Raw genomic sequence first — 21951 nt, 5'->3', positions numbered from 1 at the left:
CCGTGTTACACTTAATGGCTACTTGGTTATTGATTGGCACCACTGTTAATTCAGGAGTTTAATCACATATATTTAACCTCTAAGCCTCGATCATCCACATCTGGAATACCTTTCTCTCATTTATTCTCATTTGCATATCCAATTTAAATGATTATGGTCACTACATTTGAATGTTTTCTATTTTTCTATGCTGTGATAGCATATTGGCATGGCACACAACTACAGAAACGTCAGCCAAGCCATCCAGGCAGTAAGGGATTGTGGGTATGAAATTTCCTTAGGTCTGATGCCCAGGTCCATAGGTCCTCTGACATTTGTGTTCACTGGCACTGGCAATGTGTCTAAGGTAAGTGAGAAGTCCAAACTCTGCTATAATATTTAACCAAAGTGAGGGTTTATTATTGTGTTCATTTCTTCATGAGATGAGCACACATTGCAACCCATAACATTTTAAAATTTTTATTTCTTTAGGGTGCCCAAGACATTTTCAACGAGCTCCCCTGTGACTATGTGGAACCATTTGAACTGAAAGGAGTCTCTGAGTCTGGAGGTACTGCTCCTCTTTTTATTTTTATTTCTTATCTTTTGTTTTTGCAAATACCCTAAATTGATCTGAAATGTGTGCACTGGAACAAACCAAACTGTAGCATACATATTTAAATTGGAATAGATCGACTGACAGTCACACACACACACACACACACACACACACACACACACACACACACACACACACACACACACAAACACACATATAACATTAGTTAATGCATTAGGTTTCATGAACAAACAATGAACAATATATATACAGCATTTATTAAACTTTGTTAATACTGTTCTTCATTGTTAGCCCATGTTAGTTCATAGTGCATTAAGAAGTGTTAACAATTTCAACCTTTGATTTTAATGTATTGTTCATGGTTAGTTCAAATTAACTAATGTTAACAAATGAACAACCTTTTTGTTACCATATATATATATATATATATATATATATACACATACACTGGTGGGCAAAAGTTTGGAATAATTTACAGATTTTGCTCTTATGGGAAGAAATTGGTACTTTTATTCACCAAAGTTGCATTCAACTGATCACAATATATAGGCAGGACGGAAATAACGTGAAAAATTACTTAAACATAAAACACATTTTCAGAACTTCATAAACTACTTCAAAGAGTTCTCATAAAAAAATCCTCAATGTGCAGTAATGACAGCTTTGCAGATCCTTGACATTCTAGCTGTCAGTTTGTCCAGATAATCAGGTGACATTTCACCCCACACTTCCTGTAGCACTTGCCATAGATGTGGCTGTTTTGTCAGGCTTTGTATACTGCTCACGCACCGTCTACAGTCTAGCTGATCCCACAAAAGCTCAATGATGTTAAGATCCATAACACTCTTTTCCAATTATCTGTTGTCCAATGTCTGTGTTTCTTTGCCCACTCTAACCTTTTCTTTTTGTTTTTCTGTTTCAATAGTGGCTTTTTCTTTGCAATTCTTCCCATAAGGCCTCTATCCCTGAGTGTTCTCTTTACGTTGTACATGAAACTGGTGTTGAGCGGGTAGAATTCAATGAAGCTGTCAGCTGAGGACATGTGAGGCATCTATTTCTCAAACTAGAGACTCTGAAGTACTTATACTCTGGTTCAGTTGTACATCTGGTCCTTCCACATCTCTTTCTGTCCTTGTTATAGCCAGTTGTCCTTTATCTTTGAAGACTGTAGTGTAGTGTACACCTTTGTATGAAATCTTCAGTTTTTTGGCCATTTCAAGCATTGTAAAGCCTTCATTCCTCAAAACAATGATTGACTGACGAGTTTCTAGAGTTTAGAGTTTCTTTTTTGCCATTTTGTACCTAATATTGATCTCAAAACATGCCAGTCTATTGCATACTGTGGCAACTTAAAAACAAAGACAATGTTAAGCTTCATTTAATGAACCAAATTGCTTTCAACTCCAAATGATCAATGTAACATGATTACTCAAGGATAAGGTGTTTGAGTGATGGCTGCTGGAAATGGGGCCTGTCTAGATTTGATGAAAATGACTTTTTTCAAATAGTGATGGTGCTGTTTTTTACATTAGTAATGTCCTCCTGACTATACTTTGTGATAAGTTGAATGCCACTATTATTATTAATATGTTTATTTACTTTTATAATCAAGAGTGACAAACCTGATCTGAATTGTTCTAGTCCAATTTAACCCCTGCTCTTCCTTTTTCTGGATATTTCATGATGTCAGATGGACATGTTGATTTTATTGCATCAGTGCTATCTTTGCAATAGGACTTATGTAAATCTGCATTGCAGACATGAACAAAGTGTACGCCACAGTCCTCAGCAGACATCACCACCTGATCAGAAAGAGTGATGGACTCTATGACCCCTTGGAGTATGAGAACCATCCTGAGCTGTACACATCGCACTTCAGAAAGACTGTGAGTATTAAACAAACAAAAGTGTTGGTTAACCACTCCTCAAAAACCTAAAGACTGTACATACTGATTAAATCCATAGAATCAAATAATTACCCTTACAGAAGGACACAGGGTTTGCACCAATGTACTAAAAAAAAAAAAATTCTACATGTAAAAAAACATGGTATGTTTTGTAACTGTTTTGTTAATGTATGAACAGTTATTTGGCCTCTACTATAGCAGCAATCAAGAATAGCCAATATTAATAATTCTTACATGCCCAGAGCTTTAACTAGTAAATGGGGCATCACATGTGAAGAAGATACTTGCATGAAATGGCTTTCCCTAGAGAGACTAAGAGCTAACCCCGATGAAGGCCAACTTGCCAAAACATGTTGGTTTGTTTTATTAATTTTAAATTCCAATAATTTTTTTACTGCACTTCATTCCTAGAGAGATTTTTGTCTTGCTTCTGCCCCCACTTGTTCCTTTGAATCATGTTTATCAGGAAGCTGATTCATTTAGCTGTTTAGATCCCTCCCCCATGGCTTTTGCACATTGGCTGTAATGTCCTACAGGCCATTCATTCATTCAAACAGTGTTACAGCAAGGTGACATGAGGGCACATATACTGCAATCTCAATGAGCACATCCTATAGCAGTGTTTCACAACTGGATTTTCTTCAACACCCAGATTTGACATCAAGTGCAATATTAAAATTAATGTTAATTTCTAAATTAATATTTCCACAAAAATGTCTCTAAATGTCTCTTTAATTCCAATGGTTTCAGCAAGCTTTGGTTTATTTGTAAAGGTGGCCCCTTACATGACCTGTCTGATAAATGGCATATACTGGGAACGTCACACACCCAGACTGCTGAGGCGACTAGACGCCCAGTTGCTGATAAGACCCGTTATTCCTGCGTCATCATCACCTGATCATGGCTGCCCAGCTCTTCCCCACAAGTGAGCTCCCACAATTATTATTACAGACTTAGTTGTGTTTTAGTGATAGGAACAGGAGGCTTGTTATATGATTGATTTTTTTTTTTTTTGGTTCTATTTTTCAGTGTAATCCATTGAAAGGTTTTTCATTATACAGTATGTAATAGTTTTTAGGTGTCCTGTTTGTTCCGTTTTATAGTTTTGCAAAAAAGAAAGATAAAATCATCTGATTTGCCCTAACTGTAAACCATTGTTTATGATCCTGTTTTGTTGGTCGAGAGTAGTTAGATAGACATAAGTTATTTCACCTCCTGAGACCCCTCATCCACATGTGTGCACATTACGTTTTGACATTGCTATAGGCTGTGCATAATTGACACACCAAGTCATGTGACAAAACAACATGATGCCGATCCCAGCTGAGTTTGTCTTTGGGATAAACAGCAATAAAACTATATCTGGTAAGAAACAAGGGCATAGCTAGAAATTTACTTTTAGGTGGGCTTTAATAAAAATGGACAGGCCAAGTTTTACCAAATTTTCCTTAACAATAGAGAAGCGACACATTCAACATATAGCTGCTATTTTAATTTTAATTGTGGGAGGATACATCAAATCATCAAGGATGTTCCACTATTACACAGTATGAAAGGATGCTGCATCACAAATAGACATCACATAGCCCAAATCAATGTAATTAACAAAGAAACCAGAACAAACTCACAACAACCAGTCACATTTACTCATACAACCACCAAGCAAGCAAAAATGCCATAAAACACAAATAACACAATCAGGATTCAACAGGCTTCCCAGATTAAAGCCAAGCTGCTGGGCCTAAACGCACATGCCACACTCACACACACACTCAAAGACACAGACAGGCCATTGAATCTGAACATCATTCACACCAGCAGCAACAATCTAAAGCAAGCAATAATAATAATAAATAGCTAGTAACAGGCACGGCGCCAGGATGAAATATGTCTGTCTATCGATATCCTCCGCTGTGTTTCAGTACAATGGACAGCACCTACAACACTACAACTTTACAGCTCGGCTAGTAAAGATACATGAAAATCCATCAAACTTACCAAAGCTGCTTATCATTTGAAGACAAAGACCATCCTCCTTTCTTTCTTTATATAGAGTTCAATGGCATGGTTGTACAGTACATCGGTGCATTACAGTTCCAATAAAAGGTCCTTCTCGATTGCCATGGAGGCCAGTGCTGACAGTCGGGCCTGCCCAGTCTTATTTCTTGAATACGTTTTAAAGAGCTTTAGGGCTGAAAATGTCTGCTCAACAGAGGCAGTAGATACTGGGATGGTCATCGGCAAACATGCCAATGCGTAAAGTTGGCGCATGCTCCCGCATTGATCTTTCTGCTGAAGGAAAGTGAGGAGGTCTGCAGGGCTTTTTCTTTCAAAATCAGTCATGGTATACTTTACAGTCAACTGTTTTAAGCCGGATAAAACTGTATCTGTCAGCACAGTGCACAGAATCCTCATCGTACTCATTATGGTGTTCTAATATGTGCTCAATTAGCTCCTTTAGGGCAACTGTCTTCTCAAAGACTGCACTGACCAATCTAGAACTATATTGCCACCTTGTTGGTGCCACATGAGGAAGACATCGCTGGCAGATATTGTCAAGCAGCTGTGTATGCTTAGGGGATCTGGAAAAAACGCAGCTAGGCCACTGAGATGTGCAAAAAAAGATTCTACATTCTCTAAGCTTCGATGCCCATTGAGTCAGTGCTAAATTAAGTCGTTGTGCAAAGAAATGTATAAATAAAGCTATAGGAGCCCTCATTTTAACTTTAGCCTGCACCCCATTTAGTCCAGATGCCATGACGGCAGCACCACCAAAGCACTGTACCACAACTTTATCCAGGCATTCGTGTCCCTTCAGGAATCGGATAATGAGAGTAGCAATGTCATCAGCCCGTTTGCCACTCGTAACATCGTCAAATTTGACAAACCTCTCCTTGACACCAGTGTCTGTCACATAAAGGATCACCAGTTCCAGCTGGGCTGCAGTACTCACATCTGTAGTTTCGTCCACCATAACTGCGACAAAATGCACTTTATTGATCTCCCTTTTTATCTCCTCTCCCATCACTTCAGCTAGCACTAATTTAAGCACAACTTAAGCACTAATCAGGTCGTTTTTTATTTTTGCCTGAAGTTCCAGTAAACACATTGCTAGTGGAAAGGTGGTAATGCAAATCTTTGTCCTGCTTGGCCAGAAAGGAAATAAGCTCGAAATAGTTACTCCTATGTGTCCCATAAATGAGAGCTCTTGTTTACCTGGAAAGATGACACAATTGATCAGTCTTTTTAGTATTTCCCTATTTTTCTTGACTCTTTCCTTGTGGAGCTCCGTTTCCCTTCGCATTTGTGCGCTGAGTTGTAGATCCTCTCGGGTGTCTCCGAACGTTTTCAATAGCACCGTTGCTTGCAAGTGTCCTGCCGTGCTTTAATGTCTCGTTGCATCAAAGGTTTGCAAACCCACCGTGGCTCCAAACACCATATCGGTTGGATGCAAATAACAGGCATTCCCAGCAATACAATTTGCTATGTTCATTCAACGCTGTAAGCCAGATGTACCTGTCATAGTTGGTTAATTGAAAGTGCCGCACAAATGCTTTCCCTGGCTGGGACAGGCCTGCTAGCTGTGGGGTTAGTTGACCCTTTCTCACACTATCCAGCTTTTCTTGAAAGGACCTTCTCGAAAAAGGCTTTGCCAGTAAATCCGCCACCAAATCCATTTCTTCTCCTCCTTCAGCCATTGTGCATTTAAAAAAATAATAGGGCTTAGTAAAAATCTAAACAAAAAATCTAAAGCACTACATCTAAAAGATAAACATCACACAAAAGAAAGTTTACATGCTAGCTAGTTGTATTTCAGTTTCAGTTAGCTAATGGTCCTCCCATCATGCCATGTGAAAAATGCTGACGTAGGCGGCTAGGCCAGCTAGAAGGCTCTGGCGGGTCAAAGAATACCCCAACATAGCAAACTCGAAATCTGATTGGTTAAAGAAGATGAAAATATGTTAATACTATTAATAGACTGATGTGAACAAGCTTTGTAAAATACATATAGCATTAATGAAATATATATTAAATTATAAAAATATAATTTTCGGATTCTGACAATCTCTAGGCCAGAAGAGAAGTCCTTGCTATAGGTTCATCCATCCATCCATCCATCCATCGTCAACCGCTTATCCTGTGCTATAGGTTCATTTCCCCTAAAATATCCTATATTCATGTGAATTATCACATTGAGAATCAATGGGTGTATCCAAAAGCTGGAAAATGTTGCTTTCATAGGATTTATACAGAGTTGTAGGAAATGAAGGTGCATTTCAAACTGTTCTGATACCAGTGCAGACAGACAGCACACTGAAGGTTAAGTCATTCCCTTATTAGGGAGCGAGTGACCATAGAGATTTATAGATTTATAGATTTCCTTTGCAGTCTAAATTCTGACCAAAGGTTCAGTTTCAGGCTGCAGATGATGTTTGGACCACTTAACATCTTTAGCAGACATGGGACAATGATAATCAGTACATAGATTCAGAATTTTTCATGCAAAATTGTATTTTAACATGGTTGGCAGTGATTGGATGATGCTGGTCATTACTTTGAATCAGGATTATTTATGATAATTTCAGTTGAAATGTCTGTAATGTCTCAAAACTCCTGGAAACATGATAAACAATCTGATAAAAACAAACCTTGACTTTCACTAGCTTGGTATTATTTAAAATTCTAATCTACTTACTTCTGCTGTCCAGGACTTTTCTTGCATGTTTCTTAGGGGCTACTAGTTAGAGATCAAAAAGGGGAATGGAAAATGCACACAGCAGTTATGCTCAGGTCTCAGGAGGTTAAAAATTAAGTTACTGAAGGTTCTGAGATGCTCTGTATGGATTAAAATATGTGGACACCCTCTTCTTAAATACATTTGCTATTCCAATCTAGACCAATCATAATCCTACATCATATACAATGCAGGTCTGGGCTTTGTGCTGCACAGTAAAGTTCATCCACACCAGACTCAGTAACCTATTGTTTCATGGACCTTGTTTTGTGCAGAGGCATTGTCATATTACAACACAGAAGAAGGTCCTCCTCTATATGCTGTAGCATTAATATTTCCATTCACTGAAATAACTGGAATAGCCAAACCTGTTACTTTGAACGGGGTGTTTACAGAATTTTGACCATACAGTATATGTCTACTTATGTTGCTGACATGTACAGTATGTACTTCTACTATAAATAACAATTGACTCCAGGGGGCCTGGGTAGCTCAGTGAGTATTGATGCTGACTACCACCCCTGGAGTCGTGAGTTTGAATCCACAGTGAGCTGAGATACTCCAACCTGGTCTCAAAGCAACCAAATTGGCTCGGTTGCTAGGGAGGGTAAGGTCACATGGGGTAACCTCCTTGTGGTTGCTATAATGTGGTTCTCACTCTTGGTGGAGAGCATGGTGAGTTGTGCGTGGATGCCGCGGAGAATAGCATGAAGCCTCCATATGCGCTGTCTCCACGGTAACGCGCTCAACAAGCCACGTGAGTGGATTGACGGTCTCAGACACTGAGGCAACTGAAATTCATAATCCACCACCCGAATTGAGGCGAGTCACTACGCCACCACGAATACTTAGAGCGCATTGGGAATTGGGCATTCCAAATTGGCGAGAAAAGGGGAGAATTTAGTTTTGGCAGATTTTATAGGTGATATCAGATCGATTAGCTTTAAAATCATAGTTATCTTCAATACTTCCTGCTATTAGACATGGTTAAACCAAATATTAAGTGTTTCTTATCAACGATGCAACCAAATATTTAAGATTGGGGAGAGCCAAATTTAAAAATTGAAGAATGAGTCATTGGAAAGCCTGTTTGATCGACTGCTAATTTGAAGACTGGAAGGAAATCTCACATCTGATCTTCTGTTATCTTCAGGTTCTTAGCTATTTGTGACATCTCAGCAGACACCGGTGGCTCCATTGAGTTCATGACAGAGTGCACTACAATTGAGAAACCTTTCTGCATGTATGATGCAAACCAGCATATTGATCATGACAGGTGTGTTACCACTTCATGCTGCTGATGATACCCTTATCCTGTTTCCTAATCACTTCTATCATGCAAAGATGTGTGTATGCTGAGATGCAGTTTCATTTTCAAGTACTTTATTAGCTTGGTATGAATAAAAATAATAATATTTTACAGTATAAAATAAAATAAAACAATAATGTTCCAGTAATGTTAATAAAATAATTACAACAGAAAATATGAAACAGAGTAAATGAAATCAGTAAGTTGCCAGTAATGTTAGTAAAAATATTAACAATATACAATATAAAAAAAAATAAAACACTAGCCTCATGTTAATATATATGTGACGTAATGAAGCTAGGAAGCAAGTTGCAAGTTGACAATTAGTTTATTGACAGTCAAATTGAGAAGATAGGGGAAAAGTCCGGGGTGATGGTCTAGTGGCGCAGAGTCTCCAATGGTCAGATGATCGTGGTGAGAAGAGTGAAGAGAAGTGTTGAACAGACACGGCGAATCCGGGTAACAGCAAACAGGACACGAAACAGGGACAACGAGAGAACTGGACTGGAACTCTGAAGAGCGAACAACACCGGACATCACAAACAACGATCTGACAAGGAGATGAGAGAGTGGTGAGAATTTAAAGGGAATGGGAATGAGTAACAGCTGGTGAGAGGAGTGATTGCGGCAGAGCGCTAATCATGGTACAAACAACACGCCCACACATTCACGCACCCACACAACACACACTAAGAACAAGGCACGAGACAAGGAAGAGACATAGGATTAAATACCGTGACAGTACCCCTCCCCTAGGAACGCCTCCTGGCGTTCCCAGGCTCCCTTACCTGCCGATTGTAGTCATCGATAAGGGAGTGATCCAGAATGTCTCTGGCCGGTACCCAACCTCTCTCCTCCGGACCGTAACCTTCCCAGTCCACCAGGTACTGAAATCCGCGTCCCCTCCGTCTTGAGTCCAGAATACGGTTGACCGAATAAGTAGGTTCCCCGTCTACGAGTCGCGGCGGGGGGAACCGGAACCGGCGGGTTAATGCGGGAATAAAAGACGGGTTTTATTTTGGATACATGAAATACGGGGTGAATTCTCCTGTACGCTGGAGGAAGGTTGAGGCGGACTGCCACCGGACTAACGATCTTGGTGACAGCGAACGGGCCAATAAATTTAGGTGCAAGTTTATTAGATACGGAACGTAGAGGAATGTTCTTAGTAGAAAGCCACACTTTTTGACCAACGACGTATACGGGAGGCCTAGACCGGTGGCGATCAGCTTTGGCCTTGGTGCGTGACCCCACTTGGAGTAGAGTCTCCCGGGCCCTAGTCCAAGTGCGGTGACACCTCTGGACGAAGGCGTGAGCGGAGGGGACCGCGACTTCGGATTCCAGACTAGGAAAAATAGGTGGCTGGTAACCTACACTACACTCAAACGGAGATAGGCCCGTGGATGATACTGGTAACGTGTTGTGGGCGTACTCAACAAAAGACAGTTGCTGACTCCATGAGGAAGGATTCTTGGATACCAAACATCGTAACGTTCTCTCCAGATCCTGGTTGGCTCGCTCAGATTGACCATTGCTCTGGGGATGAAACCCTGAGGACAGACTAACAGTCGCTCCCAGTAATTTACAAAATTCTCGCCAAAATTTGGACACAAATTGGGGTCCTCTGTCAGAGACCACATCTGTCGGGAGGCCATGTAGCCGAAAGACGTGGTCAATGACAATCACCGCTGTCTCCTTGGCAGAGGGTAATTTGGGCAAGGGAATGAAGTGGGCCGCCTTCGAGAACCGGTCCACCACGGTTAAAACTACCGTGTGTCCCTGTGAGGGTGGGAGGGCGGTGATAAAATCTAGAGCGATATGGGACCAGGGTCTCGATGGCACCGGCAGCGGTTGAAGTAACCCGTCTGGGGGTCGATTGGAACTCTTACCAGTGGCGCAGACTGAGCAAGCCAAAACAAAACTGTGAACGTCACGAACCATCAAAGGCCACCAGAATCGTTGCTTGACTAAAAACTTAGTTCGATTAACTCCTGGATGACAAGCCACATTAGAACAATGTCCCCACTGAATAACGCTGGACCGTAACCCCTCCGGCACAAACAAACGGTTCGGTGGGCACCGAGCCGGGGCGTTACCCCTTCTAAGGCCGTCTTGACCTTCGATTCGATCTCCCATGTGAGTGTAGAGATGAATAGAGTCTCTGGTAAAATGCACTCGGGAGTAGACGGGCGTTCGGAGTGATCAAAAATACGTGATAAAGAATCGGGTTTGATGTTCTTGGAACCCGGGCGGTACGAGAGAGTAAAATCAAAACGACCGAAAAAAGAGCCCACCGAGCCTGCCTGGAGTTTAATCTTTTAGCTGTGCGAATATATTCCAAATTCTTGTGATCGGTCCAGACGATAAAAGGTACCCCGAACCCTCCAACCAGTGGCGCCATTCCTCCAAAGCTAACTTGACTGCCAACAACTCTCTGTTACCAATGTCATAATTACGTTCGGCCGAGGACAAGCGATGAGAAAAAACGCGCAAGGGTGTATCTTGTCGTCTGAAGGAGAACGCTGGGATAGCACTGCGCCTACCCCCACCTCTGATGCATCGACCTCCACCACGAACTGACGTGATGGATCAGGGGTTATCAGGATGGGGGCTGAAACAAAGCAACCTTTCAGTTTGGCAAACGCAGCCTCAGCTGCGTCTGACCACCTGAACGTTGTTCTGGGGGAGGTCAGGGCGGTCAGAGGTGTGGCTAGTTGACTGAAATTGCGAATGAAACGCCGGTAGAAATTGGCGAACCCCAGGAATCTCAGTAGGGCCTTACGAGACTCTGGACTTGGCCAATCTACCACAGCCTTGATCTTCTCAGGATCCATGCGCATTCCCTCAACCGACACGATGTACCCTAAGAAAGGAACAGACTGTGCATGAAAAGCGCATTTCTCCGCCTTGACAAAAAGCCCATTCTCTAGCAATCTCTGAAGCACTAGCCGGACGTGCTGCACATGTTCCTGGAGAGAAGAAGAAAAAATCAATATGTCATCCAGGTAAACATATATGAACTGATCAACCATGTCTCGCAGCACGTCATTGACGAGTGCCTGGAAGACCGCTGGGGAGTTGGACAAGCCGAACGGCATGACCAAGTATTCAAAGTGCCCCCTGGGGGTGTTAAAAGCGGTTTTCCATTCATCCCCCTCCCTGATGCGGACCAAATGATAAGCATTACGTAAATCCAATTTCGTGAAGATGGATGCTCCCTGCAACCTCTCAAAAGCTGAAGACATCAACGGTAGAGGATAAGTATTCTTTACCGTGATGTTGTTCAGCCCCGGTAATCAATGCAAGGTCGCAGAGATCCATCCTTCTTCCCCACAAAAAGAATCCCGCCCCGCTGGAGAAGAGGAAGGGCGGATGAATCCATTAGCTAGAGAATCAGAAATATATTTCTCCATAGCCTCCCTCTCTGGAATCGAGAGTGAATATAACTTGCCCTTAGGCGGAGATGTACCTGGCAATAACTCTATGGCACAGTCATAGGGACGATGTGGAGGGAGAGAAGCCGCCCGAGACTTACTGAACACCTCCTTCAGGTCCAGGTACTCCGCGGGCACGTTAGATAAATCCACCGCCTCTTCCTGAAAAACAGGGACAAAAACAGACGAACAGGCAGAAACAAGACAAGACTTATGACATTGAGTGCTCCACGCTGACACAGACTTAGACTGCCAGTCCACTTTAGGGTTGTGATGGGTGAGCCAGGGATGACCAAGGACGATGGGGGCAAGAGGAGTGTCCAGTATGTAGAAGGAGATGGTCTCGGTGTGATTGCCTGACGTGACGAGAGTGATGTCTTCAGTGGCTAGGGAAATGGTGGGAAGTTTCTGGCCATTGAGGGCGTGAACAGCGATCCGGTGAGTGAGAGACTTGAGGGGGACTTGGTGGTTGAGTGCAAAAGTGTAGTCCATGAAATTTCCTTCGGCCCCAGAATCCAGAAGTGCTCGACAGTCGTGACGGTGATTAGACCATTGAAGACTTACCGGAAGGAGGGTAGATGTGGATGAGGTCTTCTCGGCGGAGATCCCACCCGATAGTAGCCTCATACTTGCTATCGGGCGGATCCTTTTAAAGGACAGTTGTAGGCAAAATGTCCAGCACCACCACAGTACAAACACAGTCCCTGGGATCTCCGCCTTTCCTTCTCCTCCCGGAAAGCCGGGCTCGACCCACCTGCATGGGCTCGGGATCACAGACGGGGCTGAACGCGTCCCCGCCTCCAGAACATTGACCGCCTAATCCTCTCAAGGGGCGGTTGGTTTGTACTCGCTGTTCCATTCTGGATAACCTTGCGTCCACTCTAAGCGCCAAGGCGATCAAATCGTTTAGCTTGGTGGGGAGATCCATGGCGTATATCTCCTTTTGGACGCGATCAGCCAGCCCATGCAGGAACATGTCCCACTGCGCCTCCTCGTTCCATTGGCTCTCCGCCGCTAGCGTCCGAACTCGATAGAAAAGTCTGATACAGATCTCTCCCCCTGACGCAAGTCGGCCAGCACTCTGGCTGCCTCTCTACCGGAGACAGCACGGTCGAAAACTCGCTTCATCTCCGCGGAGAGTGCTTGAAAAGAGGTGCAGCATTCATCTTGATTCTCCCACACCGCCGTTCCCCAAAGGGCCGCTCTCCCAGAAAGTAGCGTCAGGACAAAAGCGACCTTGGTTCTTTCATCACAGAATGTTCTGGGTTGTAAAGAAAAATGCATTGAGCATCGTGTTAGAAAAGCTCGGCAAAAATTAGGTTCACCTGAATATAGCTCTGGAACCGGTAGGCGGGGCTCCGACTGGGAGGGGGATGCTGGTGGTGGTTGAGGAATCAGCGGTGCGGGTGGCGCAGTGGGGGCTCGCAGAAGTTGAATTTGCTGGGTGAGTCCGGACACCTGCGCCACTAGAGCCTGGACAGCGCGAGCCGTGTCATTAAGATTCTTCTCCTGGTTCTCCATACGAAGTCTGCTGTTCATCACGAATTCTTCTAGGCTGTCTGAATTGTTACTCGCTGCTTCCATCTTGTGGTCAGATCGTTCTGTGACGTAATGAAGCTAGGAAGCAAGTTGCAAGTTGACAATTAGTTTATTGACAGTCAAATTGAGAAGATAGGGGAAAAGTCCGGGTGATGGTCTAGTGGCGCAGAGTCTCCAATGGTCAGATGATCGTGGTGAGAAGAGTGAAGAGAAGTGTTGAACAGACACGGCGAATCCGGGTAACAGCAAACAGGACACGAAACAGGGACAACGAGAGAACTGGACTGGAACTCTGAAGAGCGAACAACACCGGACATCACAAACAACGATCTGACAAGGAGATGAGAGAGTGGTGAGAATTTAAAGGGAATGGGAATGAGTAACAGCTGGTGAGAGGAGTGATTGCGGCAGAGCGCTAATCATGGTACAAACAACACGCCCACACATTCACGCACCCACACAACACACACTAAGAACAAGGCACGAGACAAGGAAGAGACATAGGATTAAATACCGTGACAATATATATATATATATATATATATATATATATATATATATATATATATATATATATATATATATAACAAAATAAAATAAAACAAAACAACTAGGTGCAAGGAATTTTAAAGGGATAGTTCACCCAAAAATGAAAATTCTCTCATCAGAATGACAAAGATTTTTAGAAGAATATTTCAGCTCTGTTGGTCTTCACAATGCAAGTGAGTAGGTACCTATATTTCGAAGCTCCAAAATGCACATAAAAGCAGCATAAAAGTAATCCATATGATTCCAGTGGTTAAATCTATATCTGCAGAAACAATATGATAGGTGTGGGTGAGAAACAGATCAATGTTTAAGTGCTTTTTTACTATAAATTCTCCTCCATGCCCAGTAGGTTGCAATATATATAAAGTATGTGAATTGCCAAAAACAAAAGTTTAAGAATGTGAAAGTGAAAATGTAGATTTACAGTTAAAAAGGACTTAAATATTGATCTGTTTCTCTTCCACACATCATACCGCTTTTAAAGATATAGATATTATCACTGGAGACATATGGATTACTTTTAAGTCTTTATGTGCTTTTTGGAGTTTCAAAGTTCTGGCCTCCATTGCCATGCATTGTGAGGACCAAAAAAGCTGAAATATTCTTCGAATATTTGTTCTGATCTTTGTTTGTGTTTAGCAGAGGAAAGAAAGTCATGCACATATGGCATGGCATGAGGGTCAGTAAATGATAAGAGAATTTTATTTTTGGTGAACTATTCCTTTAATATATATAATAAATAATAAAAATATATAATTAAACAAAACAGTAAAATAAGAAAAAATAATCTTGTGATTTCCTCTTTATTTCCGTGTGTCCTTGCAGTGTGGAAGGAAATGGCATTATAATGTGCTCCACTGATAACCTGCCAGCCCAGCTGCCCGTTGAAGCCACTGAGTATTTTGGGGACCGATTGTTCCCTTATATCTGGGAGATGGTAAATTAAGTACAGGGTAGTGAGTAATAATCATGTCACTTGTGTTGTTGTAAAACCTCTGGATGTTGGTTTGCATTGGAGAGGATTGCTCTTAACACGCGCAGGTCTGTTTCTGATTTAGAGACTTTAGCCTCTGGTTGGTTAAAATGTGATGCATATTGATGTTAATGATTAGAGCAGACTTGTGATGTTAGGCTTTGTCCCATAGCTGCCGTCAGACGCCACCAGACCGCTAGAGGAAGAGGACTTCTCTCCGCAAGTCAGAGACGTACGTTTATCAAGAGACTGTTTACTTTATAGACCTTGAAATATTCAAAGAATATCTCTTCTTTATTACACTATTCTCTGGAATACTTGATTCTGATTGGTCGATTGCATATTCTGCTGTTACATATTTTTGTATATTGACTGCTAATCCATGTAATTGACTGCTGTCTCATTACATAGCTATGCTAGTTTTATGTCTCTCGTATCACTCGGTGGGCTCTTTCTGCTCACATAATATAGTAATATCTAATAAATATATCATGCACATTATATACCGGTATTTGTTTTGCGATAGAGACAAACTGACTATACATGATCCCCTATGTAGTCCATACAGACTGTTTTGAGTGCAGTTTTTACAACCTTTCTAGTGTTTACTGTATGAACTTTCATATATATTAAGTGATACTGAACAATTACCATATTTATGTACCATTAAATTGTATTTACATGGCACTCCGAGGTACTTAATACATAATATTGCCGCGGTACCATGTACATTTGGAACTTTTTTGTTAGTTTGTATTCTCTTGAGACATTGTGTTTGGATAAAATGTTAAAATGATTTGTTGGAAAATGCAGTAATATAATTTATGCTGTTGTTTATCATCATCCAGGCTGTAATTACGTCCAACGGGAAGTTGACACCTAAGTTTGAATACATTCAGAAACTCAGAGAAAACAGGTAAGGGAATCTTTCATTCTTTTTCTTTTTTTTAATAACTTGAGTTCGTTTGGCGTTCTTTTTTCATTCTGAAAGGGCTCTGATCAGTTTTGTTGGAATGTTAAGCAAATAATGGGCAGTGGCCGTGATGCATTTTATAAGACTATGTCTAATGTCTATGTGAATATGCTAACATGCTGAGGATGTTGGCCTCATTCTGAAGATTTCTTCAAATGTTGAAAGACAGGTAAAACCATTGCCTTCATATCAATGCTCGAAACAGGATTTAGCCTTGATTTGCCCCAGCTTTTATAAATGTAGACGAAATTGCTTTTGGTTAGCCAATGCTGTTCTTTATGCCTGAATGTAGGTACATTGATATTTTGTATACAAGTAATGTATGCAAAATACTTCCTAATTGAAGTATTGCCAAAGTAGCCAGACAAACCACACAAACACACAACCAAGGAAGGTCTAGGACTGTATGTTAAACCTTTCTGTGGCTTTGGGCTCACTTTGTTTTTCTTCCATGTAATGAAAGTGAATGGAGACTGAGGCTAACACTCTGCATTCTAACAGTCTGAGATACTCTTGAAAAAACACTCTTTGGCTTAACTTGATTTGATCATAGACAGTGGTTCCACGTGTTGAAAATGCGTTTTCTTCATTTAAAAATACCATGTAATCTCAACTTAAATACTTCAAGTAGAGGGAACCTAATTGAATTTAGTAAACCCAACTTGAATTTAATTCAGTTATAAACTAGCTAGTACAGTAAATGCTAGTATGCTAAATGCATGCTTATGGGAAACACTATGCTATGATTAGCATAGCAATTGCTCAATGAATAAAGCATTGCAGAGCATTCTCAACATGCACCATTCCTTAAAGTAAGATCCAGCTCCACTATTCACCTTAATAACTCCAAGTTAAGAGAAACACAACGAAGCATAAAAATACTAACTTTATCTTTATATTCTCCTTTATATTCATCTTGCAAAAAGACACAATATATAACTCTTAATTTTAACATTTATTCACTCTATCAAGTGTCATGCAAAGCTTGCTGTGAATTAGAAATCCCCTGCCCAGTTTAAGGTAACCAAACTCAAAATATGAATGTTGTCCCAACACAAATAGATTAAGTAATGCTTGAAAGCATTTAAACAACTCAGTTAATTCAAGTTCACTTGGTTACATTCATTTTTGAGTAATATGAACAAGGGAGGATTGACAATAGGAAAGACTTTTTTTGTGTGTATTCCTTTAAATACTACAAAATTAGAAAATAATGAGTCTCTGTCTGGGTTAATGGCATTCTGAAGAGAGTTTGTGTTTCTGGGTGCTCCAGATGCCAGTGAATGCTCTGTTAACTTAAAGCTGTGTTTGTTTTGTTCAGACTCAGGGAGCTCATGGAGTTTTTGCTGTACCTTCTGCACTGCCTTAACACCTTGCATGGCTAGAGTACACGTCCACAGATAGCATTCTCTCATGGGTATTCCATTTCACTCTCTCACCATAGTAACTATCTCTCTCACTCGCTCTTTTTCTTTGAATGTTTAGCATGCCCCAAAAGAGTCCAATGCATCAATTCCTTTTCAGTTTCTTAAGTTCAGTTATTCTCCAAGGTAAGCTTCACTTTTTACAAGTTAAATGTCTTTTCAAACTCATTATTTGATTATATCACGTCTTATGAATCATGTTCACGAAATGAAATAACTGCACAATCCTTTCATTTTTTCAAGCCATCTCATTCAAGCCACAATCAACTCTTCCTTTTTTGTCCTACAGTCAACAGTTCTTTCTCAAAACATTCAGATAGAGCTCTTTCATGCTGCCTCTGTCTCATTCAAGGGTGAAGAAAGAATCAGGCTGACAAAACACTAGACTGCATTTGCAAGTCTGTTTGCATCCATTGTGGTCTATACTTAATGGAGCACAATGAAGTCACAATCCTACATTGACCTCCATTTAATCAATTGAAAGCTTTGAAGACCCTCCATTTGACTTCCTTCTGCATTTATTTGCTCTAATCCTGGAAAACCTTTTGGGGTCCATTCCCTCCAATCTAAAACTTTTACTAGCCCCTATTAAACACTTAGTTTTAAGAAAAGAAACATCTGTGAACAAATTTTTCTACCCATTCCGTGTTTATTTATGCTATTCAAATGGCCGTTGTATGCTTCCCTCGTCTCGTTCCAACACCTTGATGTTTCTTTTTCTTCTGTGATACAATAGTCATTTTCCTATTAAAACCTTGATTTAGGTTTAGGGTTTGTGTAAGTAGTTAGACTAGGGCTGCTAATAAGATGCAATCTTTGGGGGCCATTTTGATCTTTAGGGTGGGTAAGTGGTTGTCTCTTCATCGGACCAGAAGGAGGATGTCAGAAATTGCTGGAGGGGCACAAGAAGTGTATCTAAAAAATATAATTAGTGCTTATGAATTTCTAGTTTAACTCTTTCCCCGCCAAACACGGAATTTTCCGTGTTTTATGAAAAAACGCTTCCCCGCCAAACACGGAATTTTCCGTGTTTTATGAAAAAACGCTTCCCCGCCAAACACAGAATTTTCCGGGTTTCCGTGTTTTAGGTGTTATACGGTAAGGAAGACCCCTGCACATGTTTTGAAAGAGTACGCAACTCTTTGATCAAAGAAACAGACTGCGATCGTCTCAAACATGAAGAAGTTGAGTATTGAGAAGCTCAAAATATCAGACATAAACATGCCTTTTTCTCAGCTTTTTCTCTGAAATGTTGTTTTTTGACAAAACCTACCTCTGTTCAAGTCGCAATAAAAAAGAACAAATGAAGATAAAATAAAATCGTTTTTGCCTAAAAGCAGAGGCCCAGATCTTTATTGTGATATATAGCATCTTCATATATTCATGGAAGAAAATATTCTGCGGGCCATTAAAGTTTAGCGAAAATCGTCAAAAACCCTGGCGGTGGCTGGCAACTTTTTTTTAAAAACGCTGGCGGGGAAAGGTTTTTTGAGAAAGGCATGCAGGTGGTTGTGGGTTAAGTGTTACATTTTTGCACATGTGCAGCACCAGATCCAATTAGGATAAGTGACAGGGGGTGTTGGATCACATGTGTCTCTCAGGGGACTGCCGGAGCAAAGCGTTGATTTAACAGCCTCTTAACTGAACTGTGTGTAGTTTATTCTGAATGTAAAACAAGATGATCTAGAATCCGATCTTTTCTTCCCTAAAGTCAGTTTCCTCTGTCTGATCTTTTAGACAAAAAAAAAAAAAAAAAAAAAATATATATATATATATATATATATTTTAATTTTATTTATTTATATATATATGTGTGTGTGTGTGTCTCTGTGTGTACCAGTAGAACAATCTTAAATATCCTTAAAGTATCCTTTAAATATCTTTAAAGACACATTTTCTTGAAGTAACCCATTGGCAAATAGTTTTTTAAATCATAAACCTCACTGTGTTTATTTTTTTTTATTTATGCTTAAAACAAGAAGAAAAAAATAATCAATGGGCCAAAGACAATAAACCATATTCAAGATATATTCTCTGGAAACATGTCATAATCTTTTATTTATACATCTTAAATGTATCTATTTTTCTGTATGTTTAGATATTATTTACAAAAAATAAATAAATCTGAATCTTTGGTCTGTCTTTTCATTTGCTCGATTTTAGATTTTTGAATACTGTGATCTTCTGGACCATTTTGAGATGATCTTGCATCCATTCTTCATCTCAGTTATTTGTGGATTCACTTTTATTTCAATCAGTTTAAAATCATTTTCCAGCAGGATATGTTTTGTGATTTCACAGATTGCTGAACATGTGTGTGTGTGTGTGTGTGTGTGTGTGTGTGTTTTTGTTTGTGTGTGTGTTTGTGTGTGTGTGGGTGTGTGTATGTGTGTGTATGTGTGTGTGTGTGTGTGTGTGTATGTGTGTGTGTTATAGTAGTAATGGTTGTACCATCTGGCACACAGGGAGTCGGAGCAGATCCTAAAGAAAGGCGGAATGAAGCGGGTGCTTTTGCTGGGCGCAGGTTATGTGTCAGGGCCAGTTATTGAGTATCTCACGAGGGACGCTGGCACTCAGGTCACAGTGGGTATGTTCCACATAGTTTTACTGTGATACAAAAATTTGAATCACAGTCCTGTAAAGCTGAAGTGTAAAGTGTGAAAGTCATTTCTATCCACTAAAATCACCAAACGGAATTACAAAACAATGATTGTTTCCTCAACACTCCCCCTGTATTCCATTGGTCTGTAAACTGATAATCCCGCTACAAAGTCACACCATTGCTTGGGCCAGTGTTGCTGTGTCCAGCTGGTCAGGATGCTCAAACTAACAAAGCAATATTTTCATAGTGCCACAGTGAATACACTTTTCAGGCTGTGCTTATTGTTGTCTCTGCATATTAAACTGGGATAGGAGAAAGTATTTTAACATTAGAAAAATGACACAATTCAGCTTTAATTTTTAAGTAACTGAAGATGCCTTAAAATTATTATCTGGTTTGATCTGCTTTGTATTGCAGCATCAAATCTGTTGCATCAGGCTGAGGACATGGCAGTCAAGTACCCCAACACCATACCAGTTATGGTGGACATCACCAGCCAAGAGTGCCATCTCGAGTCTCTGATCAAAGACCACGACATCGTCATCAGGCATGATCATGATCTTCTTTAGCTACCTTTATGTTTTGCTATTATAAATTCCACTTTTATGTAAACCAGGGGTCTTCAACCTTTTTTTAAAAGGTGATTACGAAGTGATATACTTGGACATTAAAATTTAATAATATTTTATGTATTTTTATCGTGGGAAGGGCTATGAAACATTTAACAAAAAAATGCTATAAAACCCTGATGTACTCTTTAAAAATCCATAAACTAATTAGCTAATTTGCATCATAATTTTTTGTTTCATTTTCTATCTAGCATGCTGCCATATCCGTTTCATCCACAAGTAGCCAAACACTGTATTAAAATGAAGGTGAACTTGGTGACAGCCAGTTACTTGAGTCCCGCCATGAAGGAGCTTCAGAGGAGGTAGACAATTACACTTTCTGAGAGAAGAATTTATTGCTAATAAATTCCTTAAATTGTTCAGGATGATCACAAATATATTTTAAGACCCTCAAGTAACGTATTAGTGACATATTTTCAATATGCGTGTTACTTCCACAATGACTGGCTGTTGTTTCCCCAGTGCCGAGGAGGCTGGCATCACCATCATCAATGAGATGGGTCTGGACCCTGGCATTGATCACATGTTGGCCATGGAGTGCATCGACCAGGCCAAGGCAGACGGTTGCACTGTAGGTATTGCGCGCATGCACTCGTGTTTGTTTACCAGTTGGATGTGTTTATTGGTATTTGCGATAGTGACATACTGTCGCACCATTGGTGGACTCATCGCCATGACTGAAAGACATATTGACAGACCTCAAGAAACGTTCAAGGGATGAATGCTCATTTTCACTTATTTAATGGTTGTGCAGAGGGTGACTAAAATAGTCAAATAGTCTCAAATAGACAAGTCACATTGTAGTTTCTTCAAAATTAAAAGCATTGAGTAAATCTCTAGTTAGCGTTAGCATTGCTCTTCTTTGTGTACTTAAGGTACCGATACGATAGTGGTGTTAGATGTGGTACTGCCATCTATCGATGTGGAACATCATGATCGCCTCTGATGCCTCCACCAGATTTGGAACATTATTTGCATCTGGAAAATGTTGCAGTTTGAGGTCATTTCTAAAGTTATTTATTACTTCTATAAGATAACTGCTTTGCCTAAAAAACAAACATCAGCGAACATACTTCTACAGTTAAGTACTGATTATTATTGTCCCTCATATCAATAATCTTCAGAGACTGTCTTTGTTTCACTTTATTTCTAAAGACAGTTATTATCTTTATTAGAGAACTGCTTAGCATAAATAAACCTCAGTTATCTAGCGATACAGAACTGCACCATGTATAATAAAAACACTTTTTATAGAAAACTATTATGAGTACAGTCTTCATCTCATCTCACTCTCCACAAAAACACAATTCATTTGTTA

At 40.5% G+C, this 21951-nt stretch overlaps 1 protein-coding gene across 4 annotated transcripts in view; it reads left to right on the top strand.

Annotated features, from left to right (window-relative positions):
• LOC127640338 (alpha-aminoadipic semialdehyde synthase, mitochondrial-like) overlaps nucleotides 1-21951 on the top strand; it is a 41480-nt gene that overhangs the window by 10067 nt on the left and 9462 nt on the right. For all 4 annotated transcript variants that reach the window (XM_052122830.1, XM_052122832.1, XM_052122829.1 and 1 more), the window contains 12 exons: nucleotides 200-346; nucleotides 472-550; nucleotides 2318-2445; nucleotides 3240-3391; nucleotides 8355-8477; nucleotides 14858-14969; nucleotides 15178-15237; nucleotides 15854-15921; nucleotides 19868-19989; nucleotides 20422-20551; nucleotides 20825-20935; nucleotides 21096-21204. In XM_052122830.1, coding sequence (XP_051978790.1) covers nucleotides 200-346; nucleotides 472-550; nucleotides 2318-2445; nucleotides 3240-3391; nucleotides 8355-8477; nucleotides 14858-14969; nucleotides 15178-15237; nucleotides 15854-15921; nucleotides 19868-19989; nucleotides 20422-20551; nucleotides 20825-20935; nucleotides 21096-21204 — 1341 coding nt within the window. The remainder of the gene's footprint in view (nucleotides 1-199; nucleotides 347-471; nucleotides 551-2317; nucleotides 2446-3239; nucleotides 3392-8354; nucleotides 8478-14857; nucleotides 14970-15177; nucleotides 15238-15853; nucleotides 15922-19867; nucleotides 19990-20421; nucleotides 20552-20824; nucleotides 20936-21095; nucleotides 21205-21951) is intronic.

This window comes from Xyrauchen texanus, chromosome 49 (assembly GCF_025860055.1).
Source record: "Xyrauchen texanus isolate HMW12.3.18 chromosome 49, RBS_HiC_50CHRs, whole genome shotgun sequence".
Lineage (NCBI taxonomy): Eukaryota > Metazoa > Chordata > Actinopteri > Cypriniformes > Catostomidae > Xyrauchen > Xyrauchen texanus.
Note: the sequence above shows the minus strand (reverse complement) of the source record. Positions and strands in the feature narration are given on the sequence as shown.